Raw genomic sequence first — 12249 nt, 5'->3', positions numbered from 1 at the left:
AGGAAACTTTAAGAAAAACCCCGAATATCATGAGATTCATTTCATGCTCTTGTATTGTTAACTCTCTTCAGTGTGATGGGTTCACAACTCCAGCAGTAGTTTTCAGGGTTATATGGTATAGCTCTGAACAAGTTGCAACTCTACAATTTTTCTCTGGTATCAAATATTCTTATCTTTAATAACGAGGGAAGGGAGAATACACTGAGCATTTTGTCCTAATTGATGCTCAGACTCTTGGGGGGAGGGAAAGGATGAAGGGGGATTTGCTAAAAGATAGCCAAGTAAGCAAGCTATATTAATGTTTACCTGCAGAACTCTGATGTTATGAACTAGAGCCTTCATTCCGTTCTTTCACTTGCCCGTATGTCCCCAATAAACTCTCTGAAAAATGAAAATCCAGGTATTTGGTCTAATGAAAGTAATTCTTGGGAGGAGATCTGAGATGCTGACTTGAATCTCTGGCTATTTTGTAGCATCATATTGAAAAACAATAGACTTTTCACTCTAATAACACTAGTTTGCTTTAAACGGTAATCTGTGCATGTTTTTCAAATCTTTGTTTAAGGTAATTTATGTAGGAGCTTTTGGCATATTTGTGGGTATTAGTAAACTTCCCCCCCACCACTTCTAAACATTGAACCAACCCTAATGAATGGATCTGGGGGATAGGGATGGGGTTGGTTGGTTTTTTTTTTTTTTCTCTCCAAATTTTCAGCCTCAAAAAATCTCAATTTTCTTGTTAAATTATATAGGAGGAATTCAAAAGGGAATAGAACACTTGGGTGGGTGTGGGGAATTTTTTTTTCCTAGTTTCTCTCTCTCTAACTTAAACTTGTACTCTTTCTAATGAGAGACTTCTGTAAGAAAGTTTTCTATCGGTTTTGCTCTGTATGTTTGCTGTGGCATTAACTATATGTAGTTTTCTGTTTGATCTGATTTCTTTTTAATTGAACACCCTTTGATTGACTCAGAATCCTGCAAAGTAATCCAGTCTTTTTTTTATTTAACTTTATTTAGAGTTGAACATGAGTTCAACTCTATGAAATGCTTTGGTCCCAATCTTGTAAGCATTTAAGCAACATAATTATATATAGATATATAATTATATGAGTAGTCCTACTGACATACATGGCACTATTGCATGCATAAAATCGAGCGCACATGTGTTTGTGGGTGTGAATTTTGCTACAAGTATATTCGGTTTTATAAGACAAGGTTTAAACGTATCTGAGGGGTTTTTATTTTTTTTTTTTTAATGTGAGGTCTCATCCTGCTGTCAATTATACTAACGGTCTTTAGCCATACTTAAACTGTAGCGTAAATGAGTACAAGGCTTAATTTACCATTGTCCAGTGAAATAGCTGTAGTTAACAAGGTGCTGAAAATAACACTGAGCTTTTCTTACAAACCAACCTATATAAATTCCTGTGGGAATATTACAAATATGAAAAGGGTTGCTGAAGATATCTGATATAAAACTTGTTGCAAGCCAGTTTTCTGTCATATGTGAACTGTCCATATGTGCGTCTCTGAAGTTGCTTCATGCAACGTTTGCCTATGCATACTGTATAGTCTACTCAAAGCATTGCAGCTATTTTATCTCATCAATCTGTTGCAAAGTAATTAGTTTCCTCTTCTGTTTTCCTGGGTGTGTTTCTTGATGCTCAACCTTGGATAAAGGAAAGGGATTACATGATTTTGGTATTCTTTCTTATGTTTCTTGCATAATATATCGTTGAATCAAGTGAAGTGAAAAAGGTGCATCCGTGTAAATATGAATTCTCTTGTCCTCGAGAATCAAAAAATGAGACCTTTTATTGCTAGAACCTGGAGGGTCAGCAGTAGCTATGAATTGAACATTTTTAGGTGGGTAACTTCTGATAAGCGTAGCTATTTCTGAAAATGAAGATCAAAGCGCTATTAAAATTTAATGTATATTATGCAGACTGTGTAAGCCTCCAGCTATATTTTCTACTCCTTCTTTTCATATGTATGATTTATAATTTATTTTCTGTAGCACAGCACGGTTTCAGCTGCATGCATTCTGTGAAAAATATGACTCTTAATTGACTTTAATCCTCAATTTTAGAATAGATTGCTTGTCATATTATTCGTTATTTTTAAAGCCAAGATGCTTTTGTGACTCACTGTAATTGACCTTGCATAGCAGTTTCTCTTTGCTGCATAGAATGCTGCAGCAGTGCTTAGCTGGTCAGCACATGAGTCTTCACTGCTGTGTTTTTCTTGAACCAGGCTCACACAGACGCAGCTCTGTGCCTGCTTCTGATCTGTTCTCTTGCCGATTACCTGACTCATTTCTACTCCCCTTTCTTTTGGGCAACTGAAATGTGTTTGAAATACAGTACTGATGTTTTTAAAAAAATAATGGCAGATTTCAGCTGCAGCTCATAAGAAAAAGAGTTTTCCCAGGCGAAGGGTAGTTAAGTATTCAGAAGGGATTTTTTTGTTGTTTAGGGTGGGTTTTTTGTACTTCTACCTGCATTTCATGGTAATATTAAGTACTCCAATACCTACTGAGTGAATATGAAGTACTACAACTTGATAATATCCAGTGCTGCAGTAGTGGTTATAAGGAGTGATCATATTCTGTGATAGTATGTTTAAGAAGATGCATTTAGAGCATATGCTGTTTAGTATCTCTGAATTACTAATTTCTGCTTTGCATCTGTAAAGACTAAAACCGTGTCTGCCCATTAAGTTGGATCTGTTTAATAACTCCTCAAATTTCAATGACAAAATACTATTTGGTTGTCCTGTATCTTCTCCTAAAATCATACGGTGGTGCTGTTATTTGACCTGAGAAGAGCACAAAGAAAATAATGGATTTTTGAGTAATAGTGAATTGTCTGTTGTGTTGGAATTCCTTTTTAAACTGAAGGGGTGATTATAATTCGACAGTGGAAAACCGTTACTTGAGAATGGAGGGGTGTTCTATACGAGTAACTGCTTTTTTTTTTTTTTTCTTGTTTATTAGGAGGTCGGTTGCTATCTTTCTAAATCAATCTATCTTTTGTAGTTCTACATAGATTGAATCTAACTTAATGGACAGCATGTTGCAAATTTTTACCTGAACAGGCTTTTAAATCCTTTTACTAAACAACTTCCTGAAACTTTCTTTTCGTCTGCTTAGGCATTGGAGAGAAGTATTCAACGTGGGAGCCAACCAAACGAGAGTTAGAATTGCTACGACACAACCCCAAGCGAAGAAAAATAACCACAAACTGCACCATAGGTAAGTTCTAGAAATTCTTTCCCAAACTCATCCGTAGTTGCTTGTATTTTCAAAATTCTTTGGTTTTTTTTCCCCCGTGAATGTTTTTGCCCTGAGGCTGTTTTAGTGGATGTCTTTAAACTTACTTTGCTCTCCTAATGTTTATTTTATACTACCTTTCATTTGCTTCTCGCTGTGGAAGGATGTTTGCTCTGTCACTGCAGGTACTGATGATGGTCCATCTGTGTAACAGCTACAGAACAGGAAACTCTTTAACAATATATATTTAAAGATTAGCACAATTCAATGTTACTAACTTAGTCTTAACTGTCAATCGCATGCAGTTCTATGAAGGGAAATCCTCTACTTTAGTTGTATCCCAAATTGTAGCATTCTGTTGGCTAATCTGATTTTTAGCAGACGCAGTAAGCACAGTGGTGTCTTTTTGTTTCATGATATAAAATAAACAGGATCTCTTCAGTTTCATATTCAGTTTCATAACGATACGATTTGTTCTGCAGTGAGTTTTCAAATGCTTATCAAATGTTTAGCGTGCAGAGTTCAGTAGTCTGGAGCAAAAGAACTCTCAAATACATGTGTATCTATTTATGGTTGAAGAGCATCTGGGTAAGGGTGGTAAAGATGAGCAGTGTTTTCCATTTCTTTCTGTAGTCTTTAGGTTGAGGAGTAGGGTGTTAAAATGTGCTTCCTGACCCTCTCTAGTGAAGGTTAGTGGGCATTTTGCTGTTAAATGCATGATAACATTTTAATGGTGAAGATGCAAGGTTGGAGATGTAGCTATAGGAATTAAAAGTCGGAATCCATTTACAAAGTTATTTTTTACAGCATAATCATACAACTTTTTGATATAACTTTCTAGTGTCATGTTTCTAATACAGTAAAGTAATTCAGAAGACGTGTGTATTTATTTGAAAGAATGGAGTGAGAGCAAGTTTTAGTAGGCTGAAAATGCAAATACAATGGTAACATTAAAGAAGGGACTTAGCTATTTGCAGTGATGGAACAGGAAAGAGCTGGAAAAACATCTGGACTTCAGAAACATCAGGCAGCCTAGAAAAAAATAACTAGGTAGAGATTGCTTGTATCTTGTTCATACTGGAATTGTATGCATTTTATTAAACTCTGATATAGCTTGTAAATACTCTTACAGATACTTAGGTACAGGACAAAAAAAGTAGGTATGATAGAATTTTGAAGGTGGATGTGACCTTTCTGAAGAAACGAAAGACGTTTGTGCATTATTTCTCCTTCCAATTTGAAGGAATACTATGCCTGTTCTTAAAGGACTTAAATTTTTCAGTCTGTTTTAAAAGAACATTACTGTTTGCGTGAATCTCATACAATGCTGCATGGATGGGGGGGGGAGCACTCATGAAACACAGGAGGATAAGAGAAATGACTGATCTCTGTACTTCTGCAGGCGTACTTTTAATAATTTCTCCTATGGAGCCCTGGAGCTGTCTATATGCCAAGATTTAGAAAGAGAAAGAAATCAAAGCACCCAGGAGACATAATGCGGTTTTGGGCTACGGTTAAAAGCAAAAGACTAGCTTTCTTTCACAAAAATACATTGGGGGTTTAGCTGAAGGAAAAAAAGACCTGCCGTTGTCCTTGAGCCTTTTCTCTCCATCTAACCTGCTGCTAAATATATACCTGCTTTAGAGCCTTTCCTTTCACTTTCTTTACACTGACTCATCTGTTTGGGGTTTCAGATCAGTGAAGAGCCTATATGCAGACTGAAATGCAGCAGTTATCTGGACATATTCACACGTGTCTCTTTTTTTCCTAATACACAATTCCTTTGGCATCAAGTTTTTAATTAATCCCATAATAGATAGTAGTGAATCCAGTTTACCTTTTGAGGTAGGTAAATGGTTCAGAGAGAAGCCATGATATACTGTTTTATTGGTTCTGAAAACGAAGACTATGTTGATAACAGTCTATAAGCCCTGCACATCTGTTGATCAGTTCGTTCTGTTTACATACAGAGGCTGTTAAAGCATAACCAGCTGCCTTTTACCTGTAAAACGCTATCTACTCAGCTATTTTAAGAGGAAGACAGGGTACTTGCTTTCTTCTTCTGTCCTACCTCTGGAGAAACACTAATGTTGATTGGGAGACAGGTGGTTTTAACTGCTCTGCCATGACCTTTTGAAATGGTTATTGGGCTGATACTTATTTGAGCATTTGTCTAGGAGAAGTGTATAGTATTATAACTAAAGTAGGTGGGACAATACTCTGAAACCCAGACAAGGCAAGGCTTTTAGAGAAAGATATATATATATAACTTGTCTTTGGAGGGCTCGTTTAGGATCTTTGCCCTAATCAGAGAATACGTTACAATTGGCATTATTCCTATCTAGGACATATTCAGATGGTAAAATACGCTTTGCTGCAATTGCCCATTACATGTTACATGTCATGTTACTTACATGACATTCACTTCGGTGAATGCTTTTTATTCTCTGTGGCAAAATGCTGTTTGAACGTAAAGGGATTTTTTTTTTTTCATTCCAGATTTGTAGCAACCTCATGCTTCTCAAACAGCTGTCTGTGTGCACTACTTTCTCTGAGCTGTTTGAACTTTTATACAGCTGCAGTATCCTCTGTCTTTCATTAGCACCATAAATTAAGTCTGAAGAACACTCAGTCATGAAGTGAATGTGTTATTATGGAGGATTGAACTGGTAGTTCATTAAAGGAAGTACTTCAAAAAAACTCCTAGCATGAGAGTTAGCAAAATAAAATGATGCTTCCATTTATGTGACAGTTTGAAACTCATTGAAGAAGGAATCACTTGTCCACATCCTCAAAAAAGAAAAAACAAAACAAATTTTGCTTGGTTCTCCTTTGAATGATATTTCTATCTGATAGCTATTTTCTGCCTAGCAAGAAGATATGCAGATAACTTTTTACTTGAATCACTATTCTGCCATTCAACAAATTGCTCTTCAAGTGAAAACTCACGTCGGGCACTGCTGCAGGCTACAGAAATCATACTGGTTCCTGCCTTTAGGTATCTAAAACAAAGGACTATTTGCAGTGTTGCGAGTAAGCATCTTCAGAGTGACTTTTTGGGAACCTACTGTTAACCAAGAGGAGCCACTGAGCTATCTACATCATAGAAGCCATGATGCAAAATCCTTGTGCGGTTTGGATTTTGACAGTGTGTCTATTGTACTCTGAGGAGTTTGCAGACTTGAAATGCTGATGAAGTTCCTGAATTTGGAGACGTTCAAGAAAAGTTCACAGTCAGCTCAGACTATAAGTATGTGCTCTTTGGTAATGATCCCAGCTCAAGGCATTCTCAGACCTTGCTGTCCCCCAGATGCTATAGCATGCTGCCTTTTTGATTGTGCTGGCCCAATTGTTTGTAGGTGAACTAGATCAGCCAACTAATCTTCTTTTAAAAAGAAACAAAACTGAAGTGATTGCATACCGTGCGGGATCCTGAAGGTGAGGGGAGAGTAGGAATTTAAGTCATTGTATGTTGTCTTCAGCAGCAATACCGTTGAATCATGGCCTTCACTAGTTTTCATAGAAATGCTCATCTTGGTTTTGGATTGAAGCTGATATTTCAGGCATACTATGAACACCAAAACTTCTCTATAAAAAGCTTGGTAAAATTCAGACTATGGCAGAAAAAGGTCCAAACTTTCAGTCCCTTGTTGCATGGGAAGAGGCAGCCCTCAGCCAGTGAGGGTGATTACTACCAAGTTCAAATTCACAAGCAAGTTTTTACTGTAGTATTGAATTAGAAGTGAAAGAGATGTAGTATCTTTTGGGCACTATTTTCCAAAGCTCGTCTTGCTCTGTTATCATTAATACCCCAGAAGATCAGTTCTCCAGAGTACGTGAAGTATTAGCTAGGGATCAGCTGGTCTCTGATTAGCATGTGAAGTGACTTTGTGGCTAAAGATTGGTACATTAACAATAGGAAGAATTAGACTCCCAAGGCACATGGATAATTAGCGGGAGCCACCTGGGATTCCCATTTGCAGTGCTGCAAAAAGGCAGAGAGATAGCCTTTAGAGAAGAATGAGCAAATCCTTTTCAGAAAGAATGATGAGGTGAGGGGGAGGTGGCAAAAAACAATAGCTACATTGGCGTAGCAGGTGGTTTTTGCAGCTGTGCAACACTGAGCAGCGTGATGTGAGAAAGAGCAGCATGAGTGGAATAAATATTGCAACAGAGCTCCAGAGTAAAGGTGGCAAGGGAAGATGAACAGTGACCTGGAAGTTATTTCTAGTTCTCTAGACAAGCTACCAGAAGCATTTCTTCATCCTTGAGAGCTCCATGAGCTGTTCATGGACAACTATATTTATGGGCCAAAGTAAAGATAACTTGAGGGTGTTAAAGACAACGTTAAGACTTGCAAGTCTTTTGTTAATGTACCATTTTTATGGTGTACTTATTTTTCAGATCAATGCTACTTAAGGTAGCTCAAAGGGAAAAGCAGAAAGAAAAACTCTGATACAGCACCAAATTTTTACCCCTAACTTAAATTTAAATTATTGACTTGTAAGCAGTAGTGGGTCTATGTTTGAGATTGTGGCCACACTAAGTGCACTTTGAATGGAAGTCTCTTCTCTTTTTTAAATTTTTTGGACAGCTGCATGATAAAGGGATGAAAAACTTCATGTAAGACTAATCAGATGAATGTTTCCTCTCTGACTGCAGTTTTTCATCTAATTTTGTAATGAGGACTATTACCTGGTTGGAAAACTGCTTCCTAAAATGTTGGATTAATAAATATGAAACAAATACTGCCCTGATATCAGGGAAATCTTCTAGGTCCCCTTTACTTTGTCATGAGCTGTGCCCCATGGATTCAGTCGCATACTTTTGCTTGGCCTACCTGATAGTTTAAGTAAATAAATAAGCCCTTTCCTCTCAAAGCTCCCAAGACGCTTTAAGATAAGTTAGTGGGGATGAGTCTTTCAATAATTGTAAACCATATGCTGACATCTGCTTGCAGATGGTTGCAGGGGTTTGCTTTTAGAAAGTCTTGCTAGACTTTCAGAAGTTACCTATTTAGCAATATAAAATATAAAGCTGTCTCTCCAGAAATATTTGGGGGGGGAAAAAAACCCTACATTTGATATTTCAGTAGCCTTGTTATGTATTAATTGTCATTTGAGTGCACGTCACCTAGCTTGTCAAAGCTACTTGCTAGGAACTGCTGTAACAGTACCTGATATTGCTTATCTTCATAGCAATCATAGATGGATTTATCTATGATTTAATTTCTTCCGAGTACCTTAGGGATGGCCACATTATTACTGGAATCCCTGCTGTGTTTAGCTACTTGGGGTGTCAGCTTATTCAGCTTTATCTGGATTATCTTTCTGGACAGCTAGCCTAGAACACTTTTGAAGGCTAGTTCTGTCCTTGTTTAGGACTGTTCTTCAGTCACGTCTTGCCTTTACGCTGCAATGGCAGTGAGCCTTCGTCCACTTTGAGGTTTTGATAAATGAATTACGAATAGAGGTAAACTTCTTCTCTTCATCTCTGTATGTGCAAATCAGATGTAGACTTTCTGCACAATCACTTTTGGTTTTCATTTTTTCAAAAATGTGGACGTTTCTGAATGTGTCGTACATGTACTGTTTAAAACTGGAGCGTGAATGCCACAGCTGGCTGGGTACTACAGTTCAGTTCTGACCAGGTAACATAAAATACTTTGTTCAGCTTATCCGGTGTACTACAAGTAATTCTTCAGAAGTGTTAAAAGTATTAAAAACTGCCGCTTCACATTTTTCCGTAGCGTGCAAGCAAATATTTATGCTACTCTGTCCTGTATCGCCAGTTTGTATCCTAATTATGTAGTATGTGAACTGGACACAGTACATGAAAGTATAGTTCAGTGAACTCAGAAAGGAGATGTAATAAACGTGTATCTTAAACAATATGCAGTGGAAAAAAGTAAGAATTTAATTTGGAGGTATAACCAGGAAAATTTGCTTCTTGTATAAACAGTGTGAGTAGACGATTACAACTTCCTTTTCTCCTTCCCCTGCCGATTAGACTTTTAATTCTGGGTGCCGAATGTAAACAATGTAGCGTTTTAATCTTCAATTGTGATTATGTTGTAAACTTTTTCCAGTAAACTAGGATGAAAAAGAAGGTATTCTTTCACTTCAGTGTGAACAGTGTTAATTTCCAAAAAGTATTGCTCTGACTGGCAGCCTGGCTGTATAAACATTGAAGCCTGTCTTTTCTTTTGATTTATGACATGAGGTATAACAGTAGTCCAGTTCAGTTGCGTACATGTGAAAGAGAAACTTTTTCCAGATTTCAGACTTCATGTGATCTTTGGCACAGAACGATTAGTTACAATAACCATTGCTTTACTCATAAAGTCATTCTCAAAATTTAGGTAGTATTTTGGAACATTTTAGGTTGAAGTATCTTCTTCCAAACCCCCCCCCCCCCCACCAGCTCATAGTCATAGTTTGTGTTGCAACAATTCCTAGTTATGTAAATAATGTATTAAGCAAGTTTCTAGTATTTAAAAAGATACGTGTGAAAAATAGCTGTTAGGCAAAGAATTGTGTGTGTTTTTTAGCTGTGGGAATACTACTTGCGACACAGGTAGTAGTTAACCTCGTGGTAGAAAATATGATATTTGAGGAAAAGTAGTAATTTAGAAGTTCTTGAATGGATAATTATCATAAAATATATTTATAAATGCGTGTTATTCTCATATAGCATTCTAAACAAACTGAAGAAAAATGGGTTAGACATTTGCAAATTAGGTTTTATTATTTACCAGTTAAAAGGACATGCAGTTAGTTGCATCTGACCGGTTGAAATGTCTTGCAAAACAAATAAGTGTTAAACTAAAAGGAAGGTAAACTTCTATTACAGAAAAGTGGAAGTAGTCTTATCTTCACCTTTAAAGAGTTTACTAATTAACAATACTTTGAGAAAGCTCATTTGAGCCAGACTAGCTATACCGAGGAGCCAGTGCTTGTTTCTCCTCTCCACCCCCATCACAATATTTGATTGAATTTTAGGCCCTCTTTCAGAAGGTATGTAAGTTGATGTCTTTCAGCACATGAGTTGGTCTGTTTATGCTTTCATTTCATGTCATATTTTTACAGAGGCAAGCTCTTTGACCGTTAGGAGAACCAAATTTTAAAAAGCGTTTCTGGTGGAAGCATTTTCTTACAACTTTATTCTCCCCCTACTCTCCCCCTTGTTGATGCTTTAAGAAAAAGGACTAGCAGTCCACATCTCTAATATCTGCTAAGGATGAAGACGTATGTTACAGCTGAGGTAGATAGGCAGTTCCCTTCTGTAAGGGGACCGTCCCTTTTCTTTTTTCTCTTCCCTAGTGTATGTCCCCCCTCCCCTAATTCCAACAACATGCTCCCACGCTCTCCCTGGCACGCACTCTTGTGCTGTCAAGCCGGTTGCTGAGCCTGTTCAGTTGATTAACCTGGCAGAAAGCATTTGCTTGTTGGTGGGGTGGTTTTGCAAAGTGCTCTGCTGGGTTATTATTACATTCAACAGCTTCATGGAGGTTCTGACACGCGCAAAGCTGCTGCAAGGGGCGAGCGATGCAGAGAAAGGGATGTGTGACCAGGAGCAAGGGGGAACGTCCTCCTTTTGGTGGCAGCAAGCCACATTGCGTCTGAGCTGTAATTTCATTGTCTACCAGCAAAGCCAGCGAAGATTAACTGCTGTTGGATTTGTCACCTTCATAAGGTTTGATATTGGAGTAAGCCAGCAAGTAAATTTTAAACAGAAAATGGCACAGTTTTTTTTTTTTTTTCCAGGCTTTTTTAGCATCCTGTGTGAAACGTCAAGAAGGTAAATTCTTTGAGAAGTTGGCATTAGTGGTGTAGTAATGTAGTCTCTACTGCTGTGTATTTAGCTTAATGTTTTTAAAGGAGAAATCATGTAATTATGTGACTCCTTCTGATTTATCCTTTAAAATCAAATCAGTTGTAAGGCTGAAATTGAAATGACCTTTTTGGCTCATGCCGTTTACTGTCCCTTCCACAGTGTATGTGGATGGCCTCAGAGTTTATGGCTCTTCCCTTTTGACCCTTTAAACATGGTCCCCCCTCCCCAAAAGAAGAAAAGCTCTTTAGAAGTAGCAGTAGCGTAAATACCTTACCTACTTTTGCTTGATGACTGGAGAATACTTAAAATTTGCAGGGCGTATTTTTCTACTCATAAAGGCAAAAGAAAGAAGGATACTAATTCCTTTACAGAGTTCCTCCTTTTCCCCCCTCCCTCCTAACTAAGCAAGATTTAGTCTTGCTTTTGAATAAGAATGTTTTAATAAGTTGAAGTGTAAGCCATTGACCCAACATCACTTCTCCAGAGAATATCAGGCAGTAGCAGTAGAGTAGCTTGGAAAAAGAAACGATGTATTTCAGAAATAAACGTCTAGCTTTGGCCCATGTTAAGATTCCCCTCTCCTTTTTTTGATTGATCTTTTGCAGTACTGTATAGATTGCAGAAGAAACCATCAGACTGTTAAAATGTTGTAGATCAGGAGTATTCTTAGTAGCTCTTAAAAGTAAGGTACTTTGTTTTCTGGAATGTCTATATACAAAACAAACCTTTGCCTTTGCTTTGTTTCCAATAAAATTTAACGATATCGAGAGGTATTCTGAGGAATAGTTACCTTGAAGCTTGAGCTTGGTGATAAAATTGGCATTGAAAACAACTTGTTCAGTGATGCGCTATAAATGTGCGCTATATGCCTTTATATATATTTGATGCTGTGTCAGAAACAGTAGGCTTTCATACAGGTTATAAAGAATTCTAAAAAACTGTGAATGTTTGGGTCTTTTTTTCGGTAAAACATGGATGTTTTGCATGTTTTATTAGTAGGGAAATAAGAGCAGAGATGACAACGTATATGTATGTGTATAGCTGCAGTAGTATAAAACATCACAAATGATGAAATGTGGGCATAAGCACCAAAACTTGTGAAACCAGAATGCTTAATCTCCTGGGATATCACTACTAAAACC

General features: G+C 37.4%; 1 protein-coding gene across 14 annotated transcripts in view; it reads left to right on the top strand.

The window, feature by feature from the left end:
• Window positions 1–12249, top strand: part of USP22 (ubiquitin specific peptidase 22) — a 114015-nt gene that overhangs the window by 56728 nt on the left and 45038 nt on the right. For all 14 annotated transcript variants that reach the window (XM_068907863.1, XM_068907860.1, XM_068907867.1 and 11 more), the window contains one exon: window positions 3152–3253. In XM_068907863.1, coding sequence (XP_068763964.1) covers window positions 3152–3253 — 102 coding nt within the window. The remainder of the gene's footprint in view (window positions 1–3151; window positions 3254–12249) is intronic.

Source organism: Struthio camelus, chromosome 15 (assembly GCF_040807025.1).
Source record: "Struthio camelus isolate bStrCam1 chromosome 15, bStrCam1.hap1, whole genome shotgun sequence".
Lineage (NCBI taxonomy): Eukaryota > Metazoa > Chordata > Aves > Struthioniformes > Struthionidae > Struthio > Struthio camelus.
Note: the sequence above shows the minus strand (reverse complement) of the source record. Positions and strands in the feature narration are given on the sequence as shown.